The 20,887-nt window shown below is 43.7% G+C and overlaps 1 protein-coding gene and 1 long non-coding RNA gene across 2 annotated transcripts in view; both read right to left on the reverse strand.

The window, feature by feature from the left end:
- Window positions 1-20,887, reverse strand: part of LOC144819923 (uncharacterized) — a 148,101-nt gene that overhangs the window by 89,071 nt on the left and 38,143 nt on the right. The gene's annotated exons all lie outside the window — the stretch shown is intronic.
- LOC144819148 (uncharacterized) overlaps window positions 1-20,887 on the reverse strand; it is an 80,697-nt gene that overhangs the window by 49,133 nt on the left and 10,677 nt on the right. Inside the window, exons 2-3 of the mRNA XM_078677127.1 lie at window positions 10,211-10,358; window positions 9,723-9,776 (exon numbers count right to left, since the gene is read on the reverse strand). Of these exons, the coding sequence (XP_078533253.1) occupies window positions 9,723-9,776; window positions 10,211-10,358 (202 nt within the window). The remainder of the gene's footprint in view (window positions 1-9,722; window positions 9,777-10,210; window positions 10,359-20,887) is intronic.

Below are 20,887 nucleotides of genomic sequence, written 5' to 3' on the forward strand. Positions count from 1 at the left end.
ATAAATGTGTTTATCTTTAATAAAGCTATTAAACTTAAATAGACTCTGTGGTTTTTGGTCCTCCAGACTAGAGTGGATGAGCTAAAGGTTTTGGAATTTTTGCAAGCATGAGTGTCTCTGACACTTCTTGACTGTGACTCCGTACTCTTGTCCTGCGTAGGATAATCTAAAGATCATTGGCGATCAATCATCGGTGACTTCGGGAGCTAAATGACTCTGCCACACTATCTAGTCAGTAAGGAGACAGTGCATAGAGCTATTGCTGAATAGAATGGGAGTACAATGGAATTGCCAAATGTCCAATCTTAGTTAGCTACACAGACAGACTAATAAGAATAATCTAGTAATACCACATGGAGTCATATTCGAGGCAGGATAAGAATTTATATCTAGTCTACAAGAAGATCAAAGACGATTTAGAAAAAATCGAATGAGGAACGCTAGGAAAAAATAGGTACTCTTTATTAAAATTTAAACTTACTGGGGCCAGCAAAGGAGCCCTCGCCTGCCCGATCCTGGCCTGCATCCTCCTGAACAGCACCCTCCTCCTGTGTCCTCTTGCCCTTGGGGGGAGCTGATGTACAACATGAAAGAAAGAAAGACCAGAAAACATGGATGAGATTTGTCAACCAAATCAAACATTTCAAAAGAACAATAACAAAATATTTTGGAGAAATAGCAAATAGATAGACAACTATTCCACGGGATCTATCTCATGTGGTATACTACGTTATTCGTATTGCCTGATTTGCGGACCGTTGACTTAGAAAGTTCCTATGTAACTCAATAAACAGACTACTAAAGAGGTTTGCCTAGGCCTGGCAGGCAGCAGTCCGCAGCACGCGAAGTGACAGACAAAGTCCATCCTGCTTGCAGATCAGTGAATACTCAAACTATCAATCCACCGACCACCGCCACTATTTCTTCTTATAGCCATGTGTCTAAAAGAAGGACTGGACTTCAGTCTGTTGGGGCTGATTTAGAAGTCCCTTGCGGCTCATTTTCCTCCATTGTTGCATGACTTTTGTGACGCAGCGGCAGAACAAAAGACTCGCCATGGTGTTGGTGCGGCGTATATATGCATCACGTTGTAAAGCCCTGCGCCATCAGGGGGCGTTCCGGCGCAAGGGAGGGCGTACCTGCGCAGGAACGAATCCTAAAAGTGGCTGAGGGAAATCTACAAGATGTCAATCAGTCACTTTTAGGACAATGATGCATGACTCAAACCCTGTGCGCTTGAAGCCGACGTACGGCTTGATGCAGCATTGGGGAGATAGGGTACCCCAGAGCATTGCTGGAGCTGCGCCATCGTTGGCACGCAACTCCAGCAATGCGCCGCCTTTACGGCACAGATGCGTAAGGCTTCTGTGACATTTTGGGTCAATGGGTGGTGGTGGCATGGCACACAATTACTGCCGCACCCCTGCTACTTTGCAGGGATGCGCCGGTAATTGAAAATATGACCCTTAGTGTCTAGCATTACGCAGTTCTTATCTTTACACTACACTCATACATAATTTCTCAGGCCAATGAAATGAACACAAAATACAAAACAAATAAGCATAGTAGCAAGCAAGGCTACTGAGAAGGAGAGCAGTGCACCTGAAATGCATAGAAGATTTTGAAATATAATTTACCTACAATGTAATCGGCAGCATTATTGCTCTTGGTAAAGAACAAAGATTTGCAAATGACAGAGCCGGATAAAACAGAGTAGTGATGAATAGCTACTACTACTCACCAAGCCCGGGGACCTCTACGCCGAGCGCGTCCAGCAAGTCCCGCTCCCAGTCCATGACATCTGTCCAGCGGTGGGTGGCCTGGTTATATGTGCGCCGGACCCCAGAGAGCTTAAACATGGCCCGGCACACCTTCTCCCACCGCTTCCGGCGCTCCCGGATGCCATAGCCGGTTGCGATCTTGCCGCCTCCCAGGATCGTCTTGGGGAGGCGGCGCTGGACGTGGAAGATGAGTGCGGCCACCTCCTCCGCGCTAAAGATCTCCCGTGGCACCACTTGCTCGCCCCTCAAACGCCCGCACGGGAGCCGGTCACGGGGTGCGGGACCCTTCCCCTTCTCAGGGTGCTTCCCGGCTCCCTTTACCATGGTCTGGGCAGAAATAAAGTTAAATGATAAAGAAGAAACAGAATAGTGAAGAAGAAAAGAAAAGAGTTTAAAAAAGTAGTTTAAAAGTAACTAAAAGCAGCAGAAAACACAAAAATATAGAGCTAGAAAAATAGAGGGATAGATTAATAAGTAAAATAGATCAAATAAACTTCAAACAAGCAAAGGATGGCAGAGATTCAGAAAGGATACAGAAAGCATGCCCAGAACCATAGCAATGAATGAGAAACAAGATGGCCGCGCCCGTTCCCGACCGTGTGGGTAAGTTTGCGCGAGATTTTCCTCGCGAGCACGCGCGAAATTGTACTAGCGAGCAGCACAGTTTGCGAGATTACACATAGCGGCCGGAAACGGAATTACGTCACTCAAACAAGATGGCCGCGCCCGTGTACGACCGCTAGGGTAACTTGGCAAACGTATAGCTACAAGCGCCTCGCGAACACGCACAAAATCACGCGAACATACACGTCGCAAAGAAAAACTTAGTGTATTTGCAAGCATTCGCGGCTTCCGAAATCGATCTCGCACGGATTCGCGCCACAAAAAACGCTCGAAATTGCAGAAAAAACGATTTTTGCTAAACTGAAAGCAATGAGCAGGTGCAAAAGTTCAAACTTAACATTAGTAACATTCACTCTAGTGCTTCCTGAGGGGCCCCTCCAGAGTTTGCAACTATTCTATGACCCTGCTATGACCCAAACAGCAGGCTCATAGAATAGCTACAAGTAGACCATAAAGGTCCTGGGAAAAAAAATTGCACTGCAACAGAAAGCAAATTACAGATAAGGAAGGAAGCAGGTGCCAGCCAGACTGGAACTTTCAAAATAACTGACACATTAATCAACCCCAAATTAATTCATGGCAGTTGAAGTAGGGGAGGTGTGCTTGCTTTTTTCAACCCCCATAAACTACAGTGATAAACAAACCTAATGGGTGGCAGTGAGGATGTACCAGAGTGAGGCATGGGTGTCCCAGAGGGTGGCAGTGGTGAAACAGAGGGTGCTGTGAACCTGTGATGATAAACCAGACGTAGAAACAACATAGTCGCGGCCGTTGCGAGCCGAAAAGTAAGTTCGCAATTGCGAAATTGTCCCAAAATCCGCGCGAACGCTCGCCAGTACAAAAAACGGGAAAATCCGCAAATCCGCGAGAGTTCGCGTATTCTCGCGGATTGCGAATCCGTAAATACGCAAATTCGCGTACGCGAGATCCGCTAGATCCGCCCATGCTTAGGCACATGTGTTATTAGCGCCCACCGAGTCTTCTTGAGCCTTGGTTTGTACTTCACCGGGTTCATCAATATTATTGTCATTAGTGCCATCCTGGATTAATTTGCTCTTCTGCCCTCCCTCCTTGCTCATATCCTTTTTAGCAAATAGACTAGTAATTACCAGCTGTGTTTTTTCGCCTGATCCTCCGACCAGTACATTGCCTGTTGTATGCGGTTTGGAAGTGTTCCCGCTAACAGTTTTACTGCTCTTACCCGCAGCCGCAACTAGACTGGGCTTCTAGGCTTCGGGGTTCACTTTTGAGTCGAGGACACGCTGTACCACAGGGATATTTTCCGGGATTGTGGAGCGCATTTTGCTATGAACTGCTCTCGCCGCCATCACTTTCGCCTTCCAAGATGTTTCCGTGGAGACAGCGTCCTCGTTTCTAGGCGACTCTGATTCTGACTCCGGCCGACGCCGAACAGGATTCCCCCAGTCTCGAATCGCTGTCAGTAGGAGCCTAGCGAGTGCTTCCCAACGTGAGCAGCAATGCCGGCCCATTGTCCTCCCGTCTTCACGCCTTACATTCGGCACCCACACACCTTCCTGCCAGCGTGGCCAGGTTTCAGGGCCGGGACGCATAACAAACATCGCCCGACATCAATGTTCGTCTCCGGGGAATGAAGCGATGTGGAGGTGAGCTTCTGAGACCTCTCACTCAGCCGCCATCTTGGCTATACCTTTGCTATTTCTTATGCATTCCGTTGGTATTATAATAATTAACCCACAATATATAGAGGGATTGCTATGCAGCTTTCATGGATAGTAAAGACACTAATACGACACTGTACTCTGCTCTTACCCGCAGCCGCAACTAGACTGGGCTTCTAGGCTTCGGGGTTCACTTTTGAGTCGAGGACACGCTGTACCACAGGGATATTTTCCGGGATTGTGGAGCGCATTTTGCTATGAACTGCTCTCGCCGCCATCACTTTCGCCTTCCAAGATGTTTCCGTGGAGACAGCGTCCTCGTTTCTAGGCGACTCTGATTCTGACTCCGGCCGACGCCGAACAGGATTCCCCCAGTCTCGAATCGCTGTCAGTAGGAGCCTAGCGAGTGCTTCCCAACGTGAGCAGCAATGCCTGCCCGTTGTCCTCCCGTCTTCACGCCTTACATTCGGCACCGACACACCTTCCTGCCAGCGTGGCCAGGTTTCAGGGCCGGGACGCATAACAAACATCGCCCGACATCAATGTTCGTCTCCGGGGAATGAAGCGATGTGGAGGTGAGCTTCTGAGACCTCTCACTCAGCCGCCATCTTGGCTATACCTTTGCTATTTCTTATGCATTCCGTTGGTATTATAATAATTAACCCACAATATATAGAGGGATTGCTATGCAGCTTTCATGGATAGTAAAGACACTAATACGACACTGTACTCAGTGTTGTCAATATTCTCATCGTGCATGTTTACTATTACACTAATTCAAAACACATATCTGACTACCAACTATGGAACTAGTATATGTTCACCTACATTGCATACAAAGGATCCTAAATGACCTATTCCTTATATATAAAAACAGGGTTCATAATTCTAACTAGTCGGTCCCACTCTTCTCTTGAGTTAAGTCACTTGCAGACCGTATCCAGTTTAGAAATGAACCATTGCTCTCTTTCTTTCCTCTTTCTTACCATGTCGCCTCCTCTTTTCCCTATCCAGATTTTTTCCAAAATGAAGCAACGTATATCCAGAGAATTGTGACCAAATCTTCAAAATGTGTCAACAGAGGGGCAGTGGGCTTCTTAATTCTAATGGATGACATATGTTCTTGTACTCTGGTCCATACTTCCCTGCAAGTTTCCCCTACGTAACCTAGCCTGCAGGGGCAACAGATTAAATACCACATTTTTACTGCAATAATTATTCAAAGTCTTAGAGGTTATACAGACACCATTGTGGTTGATCTCTTTTGTTGATATGCACAGATTAGAAACATTTCAGTAACTGCACCATGTATTTCCAACGGCTGGAGTATTAAATATGGTACTTTGAGAACTACGAGGTTTCTCTCTACATGTGTTGTCTAGTTCCGTTCTGAGATTTTTGTTTCTCTTGAACGCAAACAATGGTTTATCCAAATTTGCATCCGCTTCATCATTTAAAATGTGCCAATTTTGATTAATCACTATTCGAAAATTGGCTAACAAAAACCAATCCATGATTCCCTTTCTTCTCTTTTTTATTTCCACTAATCATAACATCCCTATCATAAAATCTGCCCCTTTTAAAGGAATGGGAGATCAACTTCTTAGGATAACCTCACTCCTTGAGTTTGGTTTTCAGTGTTTCAGAGTGTTTATAGAAGTCTTCAATCTTTGAACAAATTAGTTGAAGACAAAGAAACTGACTGAACTGCATAGTATCCTTTTGGGATTTTGGGTGGAAGCTTGTGTAATGTAATAATGTATTTGTATCTGTTGATTTAGTATAAAGCTTCACCAATAGAGCTCCATCTTCCTCCTTAATAGTAATATCCAAAAAATTAACCCTGGATCTACCACAGTGGGATGTGAATTTAAGATTAGGTTCCCCTAAGTTCAGCCAAGCCAGGAATTCAGTCAAATGTTCAACGTTGCCTTCCCAAATGCAAAAGATGTCATCAATGTAGCAGTACCAGCCCGCTAAATTCTCGTAAAAAGGGGCCAGTCATTGTAAATATGTTTATTCTAAAAATCGCTGACATAAACACAGGCCAGACTTGGCGCACACTTGGCCCCCGTGTAGGTCCCTTTCTTTTGTCTATAGAGCTGTTCCTTAAATAAAAAGATGTTGTTTAGAATATTTGAGGTACATTTTACAATAAATTCCTTATTCGCTGAGTCCAAATCCAGATCAGTCAAGAGTGCTTCTATCATCCCTCTAGTATTGTCCTGAGGAATATTCGTATAGAGAGACTCAATGTCCAGGGTAACTAGACATTGAGTCTCCCCATTGTCAAGTCAAGTCAAGTCAAGTCAAATGATCTTTATTCGGAATAGATACATCCATAAAAGCACATAACATTAAAAATGATCATGAAAGGTTTTCCTTCTAGTAGTGAAATGATGTGAGAAGAATCCTTCACATAAGACTTAAGGCCACTGACTAATGGTGGCAAATAAACATCAATATATTACTGATGGGCTTAAGAAGTGAGTCAATACTGCTCACAATTGGCCTCATTGGTGGATCAGTACGGTGTTTGTGAATTTTTGGGAGGCCATATATAGCAGGGATTCTTGGATGGGTGTTATTCTAAACCCTAAATTCTTTCTCACATATAAAGTCATTCTCTCTTGCTTCTGTAAGCAATTTGTAAACATTCATTAGATAGGCTATCAAGTGTACATTTCTGAACCTTTTCATAATGTTTCTGCACCCCTAGAAGACTTACCATATTCTTTTCGTAGTCTACAGAATCAAAGAGAACAATCCCACCCCCCTTATCTGCGGGTTTGATGGTAAGATTGGTGTCACTTTTTTGAGACTGCATGGCCTTCCTCTCTACCTTACTCATATTTTGGGGGTAGAATTGGTGTTGTCCTGATAAGACCTTTTGTATACCAATTTCCACTGTTCTCTCAAACACTTCTATATTTTTACCTACTTGTGTCATAGAGGGAGTAAATGAGGATTTTGGTATGAGACCAGAAATATTCAAAGATTCTCTGGGTAGACGTCCTTCAAATTAATTTTTTTAAACGTACCTTTCTAAAAAAGGAACGTAAGTCCTTCTCTACTTCGTATCTGTAAACTATATAGAGGTCACAAAACTAAAACCTTTTTCTAAGACCCTAATCTCCTGTTTGTTTAGCACTCTACTAAATAAGTTTATTATTGGTACTCTGTTTGGCGCCAGTACCTCTGGATCTGAGTCCCCAGATATTCCTTTGGAGGAGGACCCCAGGTTAGTTGTCCCCTTCCTGAATTCCTGTTGTATCGTTGACCTCTCTTTGGCTTCTTATCTAAAAAAAACATATTCTTTGAAGTTTCCTCTATTGTTGCTATCTTCTCTTTGTCCCTCTTCTTCGCTACTTGTCACTACTTGTCCCAGAAGTATCTGAGAAGTTTTGTTGCCACCTCTACTATAGATAGGTCTGTTATTGGGTCTTTCCTATCCATTTTCATTTCTCTGTTGGTAATAATTCTCTTTCAAATATGGATATGTTGTTTCATAATTGAACCTACCCATATCCTTTTTCAATTTTTAATTTTTGTTTATTAATCAAGTAGTCTCTAAACCCATCTACATCTCTGTTAATATCATCAAGTTTCGTTTTTGCCTCATCTACGGCTGTGCTATCTCTTAGTTCTGCTTCCAATTTATCGATGGCTGCTTTTTCAATAATTATCAATTCTTGTGCCGTCTCAATATTAAGGAGCCTCCCGTCACGACTAGTCCTATTCGAAATTTGAGTCCATGTTTGAGGACTGACACCACGGGGCTCCACCAAAACTCCCATCACTACTACCCCTTCATGAACTTTCACCTACAGTGGCAGTAGCAGCTCTGCATTCCCATTCTAGAAGCATGGCCTGTTTAGAGTTGCAGACCATTGGAAGGAGAAAGCTGTGCGAAACGGAAGTGACTTCAATTAAACTTTGCAGCATAACATCATGGTTGAGTAGCTGAGTCAGAGCCAGTCTCATAGCTCTTATAGCCCTCCCCTGCCTCATTGACATATTGTCCACAGAAATAAAAAGCAGCAAAAGTTAGTACCAGGCTATTCTCAACCTGGACCTCAGCAGAGCCCCCAGGTATGCCCACTGGTGCAGTCCCTATTCATGGTATGGTCTACAAGGCCATTTTTATGATTTGAAGAGAAAACTGAGTGCGAGGAAAGGTAGGAGGTGATCCAGTGGTGCTCGAAATGTTCACGTGTGATTGTTGAAGAAAGAAGAAAGGTGCGCATTATTAGACAAGCGTAAGGCAAGGCCATGTATGATGTGGTCTTTAAACCACCTGCAGAGAGTGAAAGATGAGTCGCAGTCAGCTGCAGTAAAGCAGAGGGTGGAGCAGTGAGGTTGAACCTTTTTTAATTTGACCCTTAAGCCCAACAGATTTGTGGGAGTGCTATATTCATTGAAGAAGAAGAGATCTGGTAAATTAAGAATGACATCAGTTGCACTGGTGTCAAGGAAATGAATGTTGCAGGGGACAGCTTGCTGCAGCAAGAACTAAAACACAAAATGGTAAAACTTAATTTCTATTAAAGAATTAGCAAAAGGGAGAGTATTGATACAATATACATAGCAACTACAAGTCCGCCAGCCGAGATTGAGGACTCAGAGTTTGTGCAACATTTGTGCAACTAAACACACCATTTATGGATCCCTCTAGTAGTGAGGCTTTTGTGGGACATCAAGAGGATCCAACTGCAACGTCAAATGAGTCATTAGTGAATATAAAAATAAAATTTCACTACAAAAATAGAAACTCAGCCTCTAAGAAAAGACAATGATTGCTTCAGTTCTGATGAACATCGGCCCAGAGTGTTCAAAAGATTCTGATAAAGTAAAAACACAATAAGACCAGTCTAAATACAGTTGTCAATGAATGTTAGTCAAGCTTGTTAGATACGGTTCAAGTATCTGTCTCTGCATTAAGCTATCATTCAAATAAACTTGATATAAAAGTGTGCCAGCTCAATGCACTGGCCGTATATATGTCTCAAACACAGGCTCAAAGTTAGAACATCTGAACAATTTGATCACAAGACCACAAGCAGAGGAAGAAGGTGCATTGAGCACATGCACATGCACATGCGCCTGTGCTCTCATTATCGATAAATTGTCACATACCCAAGATACTGCCATCCGTAATCGGGGATTTTAAAGACAAGTGACTGATCCTAAACAACTCAGCAACACCAACGAGTAACCAAAGGACCCTTCATGACACTTCACAGTGAAGAAGTCCTGTCGGCAACCAAAAAGGACTTACTACATCATTCAATGATCTTGCTACAGGCCACCATGAACTTGAAAAAGCTTACTTGTAACGACGTGCTCAGAACCGGTGTCAATGCCAGCTGTGTACGAGCAACTGGAAAAAAAATACAGCAATCCAGTATAAGTTTAGTTATAGTTTATCACCAACCATTTGATACAAGCGAGGCAAAGAAGCCGAAACAGCCTCAACATGCCACGATTGTATGAAAACAATAACTGGTTGGATGTCCGCGAATTGCCCGAAACTTATTGCAGGTAAAACAGAGGTTATTATATTTGGGAATAACCCCAACCTCTGGGCGCCAGACATGTGGCCCGTTGAAATGGGTAAGCCTAAGGCACCCTCAGTGAAAGCCCAGAATCTGGGGGTGATTATGGACAATAAACTTACCTTTGGTGATCAGGTCAGTGGGGTGGTCTTGACGTGCTTTTTCCTCCTCAGAACCTTGAGGAAAATAAAATTCTTCCAGGACAGCTTTGGGACTGCAGTCTCAGCCATTATTTTGTAACAGCAGGATTATTGCAACAGTCTGTACTTGAACATTCTAAAGAAACACCTGAACAGACTCCAGTTGGCGCAAAATGCGGCAGCCAGGCTGCTAACAGGCATGCCTAGGTTCGTCTCAGTTAGAAACGGACTCTGACACCTGCACTGGCTTCCAGTAAAACAGCATGCACAATTTAAATCACTTTGCACGGTTTTTAAGTCCTTGATGGGCAGTGGCCCAGAATATCTGAGAAGACGCCTTCAATGGTATGTCCCGGGAAGAATGTCGCGCTCCTCAGTAGGAAAACAAGTGTTTGTTCTCCGTGTGAAAAAAGCAAATTGAGGTGGCAGCAGTTTCATCGTCTGTGCCGCAAAAGCTTGGAACAACCTACCAGTGCATCTCAGGAATTCTACTGAGCTCCTTTCCTTCAGGAAGGGGTTGAAAACGTGGCTGTTCTCTGAATAAGCCACTGCATCCATGGAACTAGGTAGACAGTGCTCAGCACCAGGACACCCTTGGGTAAAAGTGGGCTTTAAAATCTTTAGCAACATAACATAACATAACATAACAACATTTCCATTAAACTTTTAAGGCTCATGCATTGGCCCCCAAGTTAAGACATAAAGGGTGATATACAACATCTTTGAGAGCTGAAACATAATAATTATACTGGGAACTAAGACTCAGCAATCAAAATGCACAGAATCAGGTTCTATCTCATAAAGTCAAAGTTCTGCAGCAAAGGTATAAAAAAAACTGCCTATGTAGACAAAAGAGAATACCATAAGGACTTCTGGTCGACAGCAAAAGACGATGGGTGGAGTGTGGAACAAATCAAACATTCACCCCCAGTCAAGAGATCTGTGTCATATCCATCTTTCTTTTGCTCAAAATGCCACCCCAGTTTAGACCCAGCCACATGCAAATCAGTCTTGACCCTGCTCCTCATGGGAACAGTCCAGACCGAACTGCAAAGCCATGTCCTCCCTGGACCAGAAACAAGAATCCTGGGACCATTTTCGGGTATGATCTCCCTATCAACTAGGAAAGCTTTAATCCAGTGACACAGTGAGCCTGGGACCCACGTCTGGGCATGCCCGGCACTCTTAAGGTGAGAAAGCAAAAGACACGCCAATTATGATGGACGGAATGCAGAACAAATCTAGCATTCATTATGAGTCAAGAGATCTGGGTTAAATCCATTGTTCTTTTGCTCACCATGCTACCCCAGTTTAGACCCTGCCATATGCAAATCCGTCTTGACCTTGTTCTTTGTGGGAGCAGTCCACCCCGCACTTCCAAACCAGGTCATCCCTGGACAAGAAACAAGCATCCTGGGCTTGGATTTGGGGTATCACTGCTCACCAGCCAGGTTAGCTTGAATCCAGTAGCACAGTGAGCCAGGGCCCCACATCTGGGCATAACCGTTGGTCTTTCAAACATACAAGGAAAGGAGTCCAATGGAATTGTGACATATTTTTAATCGCTTGGAAGCGGGCGAAGCATCAGCAAATAATTCTAACATTAGCAAACACTACTAACTTAATTGTTGCCACAAGCTGCAAAGCGGGGTCTCAGAAGAGAACAATATAGAAGTAACTGTGAGGCTTTATGAGAGTACCGCCATGGGCCCAAACACAGAAGCCTTAGAGCCAACAATCCCTCCGCTATTTCTGGAAGGCCTACAATATCCATAGTATGAAGTTGAAAAAATTATAAGAAGGGGACGTACAGAAGGCACCCCTGGTCAAAATGGCATCCCCCAAGTTGTATTTTTTAAAAAATGGTCTGGGTAGAAAAACTAACACCACTCTTCGATCATATACTGCTAACTAAGCAAGTGCCATATTCATGGTGCGGGGTTGATTATTCATCCTATATTCAAGGGGAGGATTACTCTAACACTGTCAACTTTCCACAAATATCCTTACTCATCAACAAAGCCAAGTACTTTGAGGGCCCTTTAATCGAAGATCTTGAGAACTGGGTCACCTGTGCAGAAGATTGTGCCTATGATTTAAACTGAATTCAGGGAAGGTATCAGAACACTCTCCAATCTAATGGGCCTCTCTATAATATTTGACAGAAGCCTAATCAATCCATCATTATTTAATTGCTTTGCTTTGTGGACTACAAATCGGTCTTTGGTCTTCAGAGGTATTCTTTGGGCCAAGCTGTAAAGCATGGGAATTCCGCAGGAGTTTTTAAGAGAAACCATTCTGTTATACACCAACACTTGGTTTTGCGTGAAAATTGGAGATGGAAGCACAGTATCACGAAACATATCTACAACTACAAGATGGAAACAAGGCTGTTTTTAGTGCTGCTGCTGTTCAAGTTCTTTTTAGCAGGCCTCTCAACATCAATACATAAAGTGAATGCACACAACCCAAAGCTAGGTGGTCATGCAACATAATGCCTGTTCTATGCGGAGGATGTCCTCCTAATGAGTAAAACAAAATTCGGAATACAGTGCCTGTTAAATACGCTTTATGGTTATTCTCTCACCATCAAGTTGCAAGTAAATATTGCTAAAACCCAAATCATGATTAGTGGTAACAACATTTTTAAAAACATGGCATTTCCTACTTGAATGGACACCGAATACTAAAAGAAGCTGAACACTTTGACCTCCTCCTAGATAATCGAATAGCATTCCTCCCTAATAAGCAGCATATTAAAAATACAGCCTACTCTCCGCTCTATGCTTTCTGTGCACTGTGCAAACAACTTTGGGGACAAACATTAGTCCCGAGCTGAAAGTTAAACTGAAAAAAAATACTTCCCTCTAGTGAGTACGGCGGGCAAGCACTTAAGGGATGAGCGGCAAAACGTCTGGATAAAGGGATCTACAAGAGGATTTTTGATTTGCAGCAACACTCTTCTGCAGCTCAAATCAGCCTAGAACTTGTACTAATAAAGCAAACAATCGCCTGCAAAAGGGCTGTTATGAATTCGTGCTTTAAGCTCCGTTCGGTTAAAAAAGAAACACTTAACCACCAGCTGTGGCTGGGAATTGTGAATTCAAGGGAAAACATGCCCACATGTAATTTTCTAGAGGAATCCTTAGTTGATTTGCAAATACGCCTGTTAGATTTATCCAGAAGATTAAGAGTATTTACGACAATATCACCAAAAATAGGGACCCTCTAAATGACATGTCTACTCTCTATCCCTCATACTCTCTCACTGCACATTCTTTGGATCGCTTTCCCTCACTCACAACTGACACTGTGGAGGCTATAATGAAAACAGTCAAATCAGGTTCCCCTCATGATACCCTACCTGCCAAAGTATCCTCACTACTTCATGAACAGTTGGCACCCGCTATCTGCTCTATATTCAACTCTTCCCTGAATAAGGGCAATCTACATTCTGAATGGAAGGCTGCCCAAGTAATTCCCATTTGAAAGAAACCTAACGCCTCTCAGGAAGATCTATCTAACTACCGCCCTATTTCCCTGATACCTTATTTGAACAAACTTCTGGAAAAACGTATTAATAAATATCTCTCAGAGTATATTGAAGTAGCAGGAGGCCTTAACCCCTCGCAGTCTGGGTTCTGTCCCAGGTTTAGTACGGAGTCAGGACTGATCGCAGTTACAGAAAACCTTAGACACTCCATGAACAATGGACAAGCAGCACAACTAGTGCTGCTGGATCTGTCAGCAGCGTTTGACATGACATCCCATTCCATACTACTAAACAGACTAAGAAACATTGGAGTCCACGGCCTTGCCTTTGAGTGGTTGTCAAGCTTCCTAACTCACCGCACTCAAACCGTCAACCTCAGTGCTTTCCACACTCTAACATCAGAGCTGACTAAAGGTGTGTCCCAGGGATCCTGCCTTAATCCCACTCTGTTTAACATTTATGTGACTCCCCTAGAGTACTTACTCAGGGAACTGGGCTTCATCCTAATTTCATACACTGATGACACCCAGCTCCTTATGGTATTTGATAAAAATTCTCCCAATACCCAGTCAAACTTCTCCGAAGGCATGATAGCCATCTCGGATTGGATGAGGAATAATTTCCTACAGCTAAATGCTAGCAAAACAGAGATTATGCTATTTGGAGATGCACCCCTACTCTGGCCCCCAGATTGGTGGCCCAGTGACCTGGGTGCTGCACCGGTCCCTAAAGCAGTGGTAAAAAACTGAGGAGTACACTTGGACCAGAAACCTACAAGGAAGGAGCACGTCGCGACCACTGTGGGTTACTGCATAAGTCTCTTGAGAAGGGTCTACCTTTTTCTCCCCATGACAGTCCGTAAAACACTCCTTCAAGCATTAGTAATAAGTCATCTTGACTATGGTAATGCCATCTTGATCTCAGCCAACGAAAACTCTCTTAACAGACTCCAGGTGGTCCAACACACCGCAGCCCACCTAGTTTCCAATTCCCGTGCCAGGTCCGCCTCTTTGCCACTACTCCTTGGACTACATTGGCTGCCTACCTGCAAGCGGATCCGAATTAAGATCTGCTGCATAGTGCACAAGGCAATACATGGCAACGGCCCCAGCTATCTAGCAGATAGACCCATTCGATATCAGCCTTACAGAACTCTCCGGTCAGGCTCTTCATACTCCATTGAGAAATCCCTCTGGAGACATATATTGATACAGAACTCTCTGCACCTCATAGACAGCAAGAGTGCTTGTGATACAGATGGCCCTCTGCCACTGAACCCATTGTTTTCTCAGTGCTCTGATGAAGGAATTGCCTGTACATATACCATTTCCGAAACGTGTGTCAGCGCTTTTCTCTTTGAAATGTATAAATGAGTATTTAACCTATTGAGCATACATTATATTTTGTTTTGGTGTTGTATGTATTTTCTTTTGATTTTAGAATTATTGTTTATTGTTCATGTGTCTTGACAAATGTGTTCTGATCTTTGTCTTGTTTTACCAATCGATTCATATATATTAAGTCATCTGCTTTCTGTCATGTTGGTGGAGCTCCTCAACATTTGATGTACTAAATATTGATCCGTTAAAGCACGGTGGTGTCATTTTTACAATTGATGTATATGTATGATATTAATGAAACATTGATTAACAAAAATGATTTATACATTTTTTGATAATAAAAATGGAATAACATTGGTACGTGGGACAATTGTATTTTTATCTTGGATGTATTACCTGACATTGAATTATTGGTTTGGGAGAAGTGTTTGTTGTTATATATCCTGATGTTTTCCCTGGCTTCTTCTCCGCAAATATTTTGATTACTCACGGACCATCTGGTTTGTTTCATAATATTACTTGTGGTGGACTTATTCAGCAAAGTTAAGGTCACCTATTGAGAACTGCTTAAACAGCAACTACCAATTAGGTTACCCTTGTCCTTAACCACTTGGATGCTAAGCCTGTGCCTAGACATTTAATGTAATTTCCATTGAAATGAATGGGCACTCCATGACGAGCTGAGCTCGTCATCAGCATGGAAGTGGTTAATGCACAGGAGAAGTGACACTGAGTGATCAAAAAGCTATACCATCATTCAAATGAGTTTTAGACACTTTATGCTAGGTCAGTTGGTTCCTTTCATCTTTCTCCTCTTCAAACTTCCCTATCAACTCATCCCACACCTTGGACAATGTAAGTCCTTGTTTGCTTTAATCTTTCTCTACATGTAAATTCATGCTGCACATTTTTTGCCCAGCTATTTTGTTTTGTAGCATTGGTCCATTGTTATGCTCAATTGGACCAAACAAAACCAATTTTATGGATAGGAATGTATTTCCAGCTCATAATTTACATGGGTGAACCACCAAGCTTCATATGTATTCTTCTGGCAGGAGAAGATCTTAAATAACAATTGATTATGTGATCTCATTCCAGAAGCATGCTGTGAAGTCACAAGGCCATACCATACGATAGATTGAATCCAATTGGAAATTACATCTGCAACAAGTGGATAAGGCACTGCAATACATTTCTGGTAATCATCAAATGGTTTAGGTCTGTCCTGTACAAATAATTTGAATGAATCATTTTAAATCTCATATCCCTCTACACAGTGGAGGTGTAGCTTGGTATGAATTACAAAGCATCCTACTCTATATCTGAATCAAAGTCTACAGTTCCTTTGTTTGGTTTGAGGTCAGATCCATTCATGTCTTGGTAATGAGGGCACTGTATAACGTCATTATCATTTCCCACTAGTGTTTAGTCTGATTAATGTAGGAAATATGTGTGTGGGAGGCTCTGTCAGGTTTACATTAACCTTATGCACAGGATCCAATGGAATGCAACAGAAATCTCTTCAATCCACCAATTAACATGTTAATGAAAACAAGGAGGTCTGTGGTGGAGAAGAGCAAAGGAGAATGGAATATGAGGAAAAAGGAAAAATAAATACACTGGACTCCACTATTTATGCCTCTTCCTTTAGCTGGCCAATGAAGTCTGCATAATTTATTGAAGCCCTACAAGACAAGAAAAGTATTAAATGTTCTATCATGCAGAGAATTCAGTGTAAATATAATTGTGAATGGATACATCTACACCCAATTTCTGGGTAACCAACTCTTTGTAGTTCAATGTGTACAATGCATTCATAAAACTAAACTTACAATCCAGTAAAACTTATATAGATATGTATCTTTCTGCTTATTACAACTCTCTCAAATATTTTCCCTACAAGCTCTCTTGTGAAGATAAAGTATAGTCTCTACTTGAATTCTATACCTGGTTAGATAACCAAGGTGATCAATATCTGTGTTTCCTACATCCAGCAATGATCTGTTCAACTTGTAACTCTGATACTCGTTCATGAATTGAGGAAAATGCAAATACAAGGCACGAAGCATTAAATAATAATTCATATTCATTTCCACTATCTACACAATTTAAGAATAGTCATTATACTCATTGTAGATTACACCCCATTCCAATAGCTTGGAATTGGTTCAAGTTCATTGTTTGTTTTCATCAACAATATGATGTTAAAGGGTTAACTCTGACTACTGAGCAACTTAAACCTCAGTTTCAACAGGTCAGTTTCATTTTCATCAGCAATATAATTTCAGATACTCCTCTGTGATCCACTAGTTGATAAGAACAGTTCTCAACAGGAAATGGGTCTCTGGTAATGGGAATTCAACATTAAGGTAGCAGGTGTATCTTGGGAACATGCAAGAGTTCTTCCTGATAGGAATCATAGTTTGCAGCTGCACAGTGCCTCCACTATGCATGCATTGCTTCAGTCCTCTCAGCAACAGCAATCTGAGAAGACTATTGACCTTCCATGGAATGCACAACACCAACTGCATGCAGGCATGACTCGCCTCCATGCTCATGGATCACACAGAGAAGGACATCTCCAGTCCGATTCCCACAAAGACTCTTGACTCTCCATGCCCCATGTCAAGTAGATTAGATGTGTGTTGGACCGAGCCCTCTCTGCAGGGTCATCCCAACGTTTTTGCATTTTACTCTTCACTTTATGCAGAATTATTTTTGTGGGCCATGGGACTCTGTGCACTGCTGACCAGTGCTAAAGTGTGGAATTTTAGTTCGTGAACTGAACATCATCTGCGCCATCTTGCCCATTCCTCAGACTCACGTATGAACATACACGACAGCCATTTTAGGTACCATGGTCTCCCTGTTCACGATCGATCATCAGCGCACTTCCCTGACCCTGCAAGCATCCCCCATGCACCCTGGCTGCCCCCGCTCTCACATGCACAAGTCATGAACCCTCCCCTTACACATGACTCTGTCTCTGGGAATCACACCCCACGCCTGACCAACACCTCCTTTCCTTCCATGAATACCCCTCTTTTGATAAACCCTTCCTCTACGCTCGATTGTCCACACCGATCCTTCCTTTCATGAATATCTCTCCTTTGATGACCCCTTCCTCTGAGCCCGATTGTCTGCACGGACCGCTGGTCATCCCTTAGCCTGAGGATACAGTTTATTGCCCACTACTGTATGCACTCGCCCCTCTTCAAAGGAGCTACTATTGATCATGACCTCCCCACCCCCTGAGATTCGATCAGGCGCACACATTCCAAAGGAATCGGCGGAACACTCATCTGCGTGATAGCCCCCTCCTATTGTATGGGGGGGTGAGGACCTCTACTGTAGCCACGTGTTGGAATGAGCCGGAACTGGGGGGTACCGGGGATGTCTTTTTTTCATTACTTCACAATGCCTTTATTGTAATAAAGAGCGGTCACATGTCGTAAACCAGTGTATAAAAGGCCAGGCCCCAGAGAGGCTGTTAGAGAGCACCTCGAGACGATACCTTGTTGTCCGATCTGATGTGTTCTGCTCCGTCGGAATAAAACTTGTTTCCTGTCTTCCTGTCTCCAGCGCCTGCCTCTTTATTTGATAAACTTCGTATGGTATTAGAGGCGTTTAACGCCGGGCAAAATTACTTAAGAAACATCGACTAAATCACCTGACCATTTTTCTGATTTTCCTCAATTGGCGTCTCAAGCGTGGGGCCCATCAGCGACACGTGGATCCAGTGGGAGAGGTCCCGACGACAGAGTGAACGACTGCAACGATCGGGAGAGCTCCTGTCCGATAGACCCTCGTCTGACAGCCGATCATCCGAACTTCACTGGTTCCGAGCAGACCTCTCCCGAGTGATCTACGGTCCTGACTGGGAACCATCAGGAGTGCCGCGGTAGCAACAGAGAGTAGAGGACGATCGGGCGCTGGAAGCGGAAGACGAGAAACTGTCCATGCGGTCCGGGTAAGGTCGTGACACACGACGAATTGCGAATTGATTGATTGTTTGATTGATTGAAATACTAGTATTTGCTTTGTCGCTCTTTGAGATATTCGCTGCCTGCAAACGGGGAGGAATAGGAATATTCTATCTTCCTTTGCGGATAGTGAAGGGTAGGTAACGCGGACTTTTGTCCCCCATTGTAATCTGCTGTACCTATTTTTCTCCCCACTGATTGATTGTCCGAACATAGATTGTTTGGAGTATAGTTCTTTTGAGGTTCTCTGCTTGCAAATAACGTAGAATAGCAATATTCTGTCTAGTCTTTGCAAATAGTGAAAGATAGGTAGTGCGGACCTTTGTCCCCCGTTGTAATCTGTCATGCCTGTCTTCTCCTCACTGATTGGTAGTTGGTACAACCCGGACCGCTTATTAGAGATGAACCATCCAGCTCCATTGGAAGGCACCCCTAATAAGGACATGTTCACTAAGCAAGGACTAGTCGCTATAGCTTATAGTAAGTTATGGCATAAATATACAAAAAAGGACCCCGAAAGTCAGTGGCCACTGATAGGTTCCTTTGATGATCATAAAATAAAAATGTTAGAAGCAGCTGTTAGAACAAATAAGGCAACGCCCACCATGCTCGATAGTATCGGCATGTGGCGCAAAGAAGCAGAGCAACGAAGGAAAAGAGAAGAAGCAAAAATAGGGAAAGAGTTACGAAACGCAGCCCACCTGGCCGCTAAGGAACTAGATGAAGAAATAAGAAGGAGAGAGGAAGTTAGACAAACGCAAGAATCAGGGTCGGCAGGCCAACGCCCTGTTAGGACCCCCTCTACGCTCTACCCGGAGATGCCCTCCAAACAACGGGCAAACGACGAGTTACTGCTAGGTCCTCCGATTATCTACATGCCCCCTCCTTATACCCCCTGCCAGCCTCTAGCACAGCACCTACCAGTTCTGAGTGCGGGCGAGGGTGACCCTAGCGCTAGTGCCCCGGCTCTTACGGCCTTCGCACCGGCCACATTGGTAACAACATCAGATGAACTCGAGACTAGCAAGCAGCCAACAGCCAGACCAAATAGGTTGAGCAAAGACGAGCGGGACGGGATTGACAAGATAGCAAAGACACTGGTAGAACGGAAGGAGAGCGAAGAATATACGATGGATATGCACAATTCACATGCCGGTAGCCACAGACGGCATTTCATTTTACGATTCAGCTACCACACCCTGAACGCATATACGGATAGGTATCAAAATTAGGGTCCTGCTAAGCTGACGGCTCTATATAGAAAGGTCGATGTTGGAGATGGGACTGAGCGCGATGTGACGGACCTCTTCATGCAAACGCTTGAAGTCTTCCGCCACCTCACGGAACAGAAACCAGAGGTTAAGATCACAGTCCCTGAAACGGCTGAGTCCCCATTAGAAGTAGCCAACACTATGATGCCTATCAGAGAAGCCGCCCCCTACTGGGTTCCCCCATGAGGTCAGGGAACAAACGACGATATCAACCACGCAGATGCAAAAGGGAGGGTTGTGTACAATTGGGTTTACCAACCATGGGATCGACAAGATATTTTAACCTTTAGGCAAACCCTGCCTCATTTAAGGAAGAACCCGACAGCATTTTACACCGAATTAGGCACAGCCTTGGGCTCAACGATAATGACTCTAGCAGACATTGATTTGTTTTTCGGGTTATGTCTGCCGGCTGACGTGTGGAAGCAAATCCGGAAAGCCGATCACACAGATCTGTTCGGACATACCTGGAATCAACTCAGTGAGCTAGATAGACGACGACAGCCCGGAAGGAAACCAATAAAAGACATACTGGAACTTCCGGACAAAATAGTTCAGAAGCTAAAAACCTTGATCCCAGAGAAAAAGGTAGATTGGTCAATAGTCACGGCTTGCCGTCAGAAACCCCAGGAAGACGTATCAGAATACTTCTCCCGATTTGAAACGGTGTTCTCCGACTACAGTGGCCAAGACATGACCACCGCAACCGGACAACACCTATTTGTGCAAAACTACGTAAAGGGTCTGTCACGAGAGGTTTCCCAAAAGTTACAAACGAGCGAGAGTAGTTGGGGGGCCTCCAAACCCGCCGCTATCCTCCAAATGGCTCAGTACTACGAACACCAAAAGAATGAGAATGATAGGGCAATCGAGAGAAAGAAGAAAGATTTGAAAGAAAGGGTGATGATAGCCCAGATACAAGGGGTGGCAGTCGGGAAAAAACTACACAGGGGGAGCTACCAATCAATCGCCCCTAGAAATCCACCCCCAAAGGCCCGCACACCCACTCCCTACTCTGGACGTAGGGACATTGAAGATAATCAGTGTGCATTTTGCAAAG

The sequence above is a fragment of the Lissotriton helveticus genome, chromosome 2_1 (genome assembly GCF_964261635.1).
Source record: "Lissotriton helveticus chromosome 2_1, aLisHel1.1, whole genome shotgun sequence".
Classification (NCBI taxonomy): Eukaryota; Metazoa; Chordata; class Amphibia; order Caudata; family Salamandridae; genus Lissotriton; species Lissotriton helveticus.